This window comes from Telmatherina bonti (assembly GCF_933228915.1).
Source record: "Telmatherina bonti genome assembly, chromosome: 2".
Classification (NCBI taxonomy): Eukaryota; Metazoa; Chordata; class Actinopteri; order Atheriniformes; family Telmatherinidae; genus Telmatherina; species Telmatherina bonti.
In genome coordinates this window covers 11,479,724-11,485,132 of record NC_136620.1, presented here as the reverse complement: position 1 = coordinate 11,485,132, position 5,409 = coordinate 11,479,724, and the positions used below count along the sequence as shown (strand labels likewise).

General features: G+C 37.7%; 1 protein-coding gene across 1 annotated transcript in view; it reads right to left on the bottom strand.

The window, feature by feature from the left end:
- Positions 1–871: 871 nt before the first annotated feature.
- The window catches only part of LOC306764884 (putative E3 ubiquitin-protein ligase HERC4), a gene marked incomplete at both ends in the record, with an annotated part of 12,601 nt that continues 8,063 nt past the window's right edge, over positions 872–5,409 (bottom strand). The window contains 8 exons of the mRNA XM_079252180.1: positions 872–1,089; positions 2,125–2,227; positions 2,312–2,495; positions 4,277–4,347; positions 4,439–4,502; positions 4,619–4,788; positions 4,884–5,024; positions 5,109–5,273. Of these exons, the coding sequence (XP_079108306.1) occupies positions 872–1,089; positions 2,125–2,227; positions 2,312–2,495; positions 4,277–4,347; positions 4,439–4,502; positions 4,619–4,788; positions 4,884–5,024; positions 5,109–5,273 (1,116 nt within the window). The remainder of the gene's footprint in view (positions 1,090–2,124; positions 2,228–2,311; positions 2,496–4,276; positions 4,348–4,438; positions 4,503–4,618; positions 4,789–4,883; positions 5,025–5,108; positions 5,274–5,409) is intronic.

Sequence of the window (5,409 nt, the reverse complement as noted above, 5' to 3'; positions counted from 1 at the left end):
TTCGTCCACATATATATCAGTGTTTACTATTTACATTTGGTCGAGTATAATTTGATTTCATAATTTACGTGTCAATGTAAGAAAAAGAAAAACGCTTTTGTCACACTGAGTTTATTTCACGTTGGCGCCGTCTTGTGGTTAAACCCAGAATGACACATTTGCAGACATGACACATCTTCATTTCCATCACATGAACATGAACACAGACAGCGACTTTCCTTTATATTGGACTAAATCTGTTTAAAAATTTGAAGTCTGTGCTTTACCTTGTCATATTTACAGTAAATGATTTAAAGGAAATCTCAAACTCCAGCTTGGAAGGAAAAATATATTTTCAATGGTTGAACATGTTAAAAAAAAAAAAAACATCATGCATGAAGACATTTGTTGGCCAATATGTTAAGACTTAAGTCTTAAATTAAACTTCAGTATAACATACAGGTAAACAAATAACATGGCACCCCTCTCAAAAGAAAACAGAATAACCAATATTGCATATAATTAGAATATTTATCTCACAAGGATGACATGTAAAAAAGTAGATGGGAGATGGTTAGCTGTCTAAAATAAACTGGTTATTTTGGAAAGGCTATTTTCTTGCATTCTTCTTGGTATTAGCAGCGTTTATGACAATAAAGATAATAAAGATAACCCTTTTTCTTCCCTGAGAAAATGTAAAATAAATATTTCAAATTATTAATTGAAGTCCAAAGAAAAAAACAACACAGGAATGTAAAATGTCTTCACTGCTGCGAAGTGGGAATGAAAATTTTGTTAATTTGTGTGTCTGTGTACATGTGTGTGTGTGTGTGTTTGATAGACACAGTGTGTGTTGACATACGCAGACTGTCTTCCGGCTGCTTCTTCACCATCACTTTAAGAATCCGCTATCTGGATTCAGAGCTTCTATCAGTCTTTCTCTCATGATCTCCTTTGTTGAGTAAACGGGTAGCTCCAGAATAGAGTGGCATGTCAGTGACTCGGGGAAGTGCTGATCATGGGAGCCGCTTAGAACTAGTTTATCTCGAACAATCATCCTCATCTCGCTCATGCCGAGAACCGGGGCCCTCCGAAATCCAGTCACAAACCCTGAAGTGGAACAAAAAGACCAATCTGTCAATTAGTTCTGTAGAACTTAATAAAGTCAGATATAAAACTGGAGCTCTTAACAGATGCTTAAACATTGATAAAAATAAATAAATAAATTACACAAAACACAAGAGTGTGTTCCAGAAAAGGTTGCAGAGAATATTCCTCTCTCTCTGAAAGAACAACGCAGCACAGCTTACGTTTTCCAAACCTAGTCCAACCAAACCACAAGACTTCTGGTACAACATATTTAGGACAGCAGGTTTGGAGAAAACAACACAGCATCTCATAATTACAGTAAAGCACGGTGGTGGAGGGCTGATGATTTGGGTAACTTGAGTCAAACATGAGTGCACCTGTGTGAGAGCTAAAACTTGGCTGAAACTGGCTCATGTAACAGGACAATGATCCCAAACACAGCAACAAACCTAAAACAGAAGGACTTAAAAAGAAAATAAAGAAGACATCAACCAAACTGAAAAGTTGTGGTGGGACCTTTGATTAGTTTAATGCGAGGACACCAACCAGCTCATTTATAAACACCATATAGTTGTTCTGTGTTAAGCTGCTTTTGAGGTAGAAGGTGACAGTGTTGATGTATATAGCTTCGCAAATAAGTGTCTGATCAGACTGATTTTTAGTATTGATAGGATAAGTTTCTTTTTCAGTCGAACGTCAGTCAAACTAAAGCACCTTTTATACAGAAGTTTTGCATCTCAAAGTGCTTCCACTGTTAAAAAGCATCAAGAGATAATGAAGAATATTATCTCCCAACAACAAGAACCCCAGAAGACATATACACACACAGAGAAACAAATATATGATTAAAAAATAAACTAATTAATCAATGGCCTTCACCAAAAGCTCTGTTATAATCCCCACTGATAGTCGTTTTTACAACCCTGCTGCAGAGTCAATGGACTCACTCATGATGCCCATTAAGGCTCATGACCAAATTATAACACAATTGCATGGTTAAAGGTCTGAAGATGGTTTCAGCAATGAATAGTTATTATTAGGAGAGACTGTACTTACAAAGAAAGTCTTTCTTCTGTTCTTCAGTCAGTTCATCAAAAACTTCCCAAAACATCTGTATGGTGGGGTGTCTGGGATAGAAACTCCCATCATAAAGTGTGTTCTGTGCACAGTAAAGCAGTGTGTTAAGATGACAATACAGCTCAGCAGCATCACCGTGACAGAAGTCGTCTTTTGTTGCCTGTACCTGTTTCAGCTTTCTCCATTCATAGACATCTTGACCCACCAGGACTCCTCGTAGCTCCTCTGGCTGAAACAGCTTGACCATATGTTGGTCACACACCTGGAAGAAGCCTTGCTTGAACTCCTGAAATGTACTCTCTGCTGATGTGCTGAAGGCATAGTTGATGTAGGCGTCCACAAACTCTTCCCTTTTTAGCAGAAGTTTCAAATTAGTCAACATTTCCATGCTCTGGGTGCAGATGGAAATCAGTAATGTGGGTCATATATAAGCGTGGAAGTCAAACTTTAGGCTTCAAAACTTGCAAAGAATGGGCCCTTTAATTTATAGGAAATTTTATTGGTAACACTTTCCAAAATTTGTTTAGTTTCTCTGCAACTAATGAGAAACTAATTAGGAACGAGTCAGAACCATAGGTCAGCACATAATTGTTGATTAAGTCTTTGATGCAGAGTGTCAGCTACAGTAAACACCTATTTAAAGGCTGTTTTCTGAGGTAGGTGGGAATGGAATATTTGCAAATGATACTACTAGACATTAGTTAGTCGTCCAATATACTGCCACTAAAATAAATAAATGAATGTATTGTATACAGTTTACATATACATACTTACATACATACATATATGTATACATACATACATATATACACACACTATTCACAAAAAGGGATATTCAGCTTTTGGGTGAAATTTCACAACAAGCCTAAAATGCATTCAAACCTGTACAGGTGAACTTAATGTGATCTTCTCTAAGCTTTTAAATGCACATGTCCAACTGTTAGATGTTTCAATAAATTTTGCACAAGTTGCTGTTCTCTAACAAGGAGCTTAACGGCAAAAATCACGGCAGGTGTGTGACCCTTGAATTGACCGATAAATGTCCTGGTTCAATTAGAGCTGGTGTTTAAACAGTTGTCCTCATCATGCTGTTCACATTTTGACATCATGAGACCAAGACGACACCTAACAATGGAACAACAGTCCCTTGCCATTGCGATGCTTCAAACAGGACGTTCTCAGACAGAAGTGGCCACTGAGCTTGGAGTGTCACAGAGTGTCATCAGCACGTTGCAACAGAGATATGGAGAGACTGGAAGAGTCACAGAAAGGCCTAGAAGTGGACGTCCTTTGGCCACATCCCGTGCTGATGACCGCTACATTGTGAACACTGCCCTGAGAAACCGGATGATGAATGCCACTCAACTCCAGGCACGTTTAAGAGAGGTGAGAGGCACCCAAGTGTCACGTCAGACCATTCGAAACCGTTTCCATCAGCGTGGTCTGCGTGCTAGATGACCTGCACGGGTACCTGACCACACCACCAGGCACAGGCATCATCGTCTTGCATGGGCCAGGGAGCATTTACGCTGGACGAGGAACCAGTGGGCCTCAGTGCTGTTCTCTGATGAAAGTCGATATATATATATATATATATATATATATATATATATATATATATGCATACATATATATATATATATATATATATATATATATATATATATATATATATATATATATATATATATATATATATATATATATATATATATGACAATATATTATTTTATAAATATATTTATGGAGATAAGAATAAGAACAATTTTTGAATCAGCTGACTTTAGATATGTAGTTGTACGGAAGCTGTGAGCGGTCGTGGTTGCATGTTTGTTTTAACACCGCTATCTTAAGATCATGGGATAACTATGTCATTATCACAGGATAACCAACTTTGTGTTGTTGTGATAATGAGATAATCATCTTATTATCCCGTGATCACAAAAAACACTCTTCGTTATCTCGAGATAATGAAAAAATTAAGTCATTATCTCGAGTGCTGAGGATAAAAAACCAAAGGGGAAACTGATCACTCTGGGCTTCCATAGAGTTTACTTAGTGTATGTTTTAGCATTTAGTATGATTTATTTTAGTTTGACAGAAAATGTCCTGCTATTCTCGAGATACTTACTTGTTTTGGCTTGTGACAGGCTTTGTTGGATTTTGGGGATCAAGGTCAACATCTGTTTTGTCCCAGTCAATCTGAAAGGAGTAAAAATAACATGAAATAGCTCTGAAACACTATGAAAAAACATTAAATGAGAATAATAGTTTGCCATCTTTTAATACCAACCGAAAAGTCCATGTACTCATTTTCCAGGTCATCATCTTCATAGTTTAGGATGTACTGTAGACTCCTTAAAATAAACAAAAGTACAAGAGTAGGGATGGTTTACAGTAGTAGAAGTTACACTAGTCACAATATATTCTGATCTTTATTACTGAATGCCTTCTCATAAATTCAGATTCTTACTGTCCAACAACAGGACAGAACTCCAACATGTCCTCCAGTGTCGGCTCCACATCCAGCAGCTTCTTGAAGAGAACCAAAGGGAAGGACAAGCGAATGATACTGCTGTTGTACAAAGCCAACCCACACAGAAACCCAAGCAGGTAGAAGTTTGTTCGGTCCTCTTCTGTTGCCTGTATGAACAGAAAACAACAATAAATATCTAAAATGACATATTTCCCCTTTGTATTGGCAGAAAATCCATGAACTCAGAGAGAATTTTCCTTACTCTGGAGGAGAACCAAGCCAGTGTTTTGGAGTCGTTGAGCATGAACATCCCAGATTTAGTGGACAAAAAGTTGTGAAACAAGTGGTGAAAAAAGTCTCTTTTGTAGACATCTGTCACTTTTGTATCTCCATCAAAATAGACCTGAAGCATAAAGAGATGCTTTGATAGCAGCAGACTAAGTGGTCTGGCAAAGTTTTACCCATCTAGACAAACTCAGATGCTCACCACAAGTGGTTTCTTGAAGTCCGATTGACAAGCGGTTGACAGCTGTATGATGGTGTCTTCCAAAAGGGATTCTCTCCGCAGCCTCAGCTCAAAAAAAGTAGGAACTGACTGGGGAACCCATCCGTAGGGAAACATTAAAACCATTTCCTGTGTCTGATGCTCTCCCTACAAACAGTTTTAAACATAATTCAAATATCTTTAATGACATTTGTGGATCAGGGAAGCTAAGACTAATACCTTAATATGTTGCAGCAGATGGCAAAATAATAGCCTGTTTACTTATTCAGCAGCTGCAGAGCAG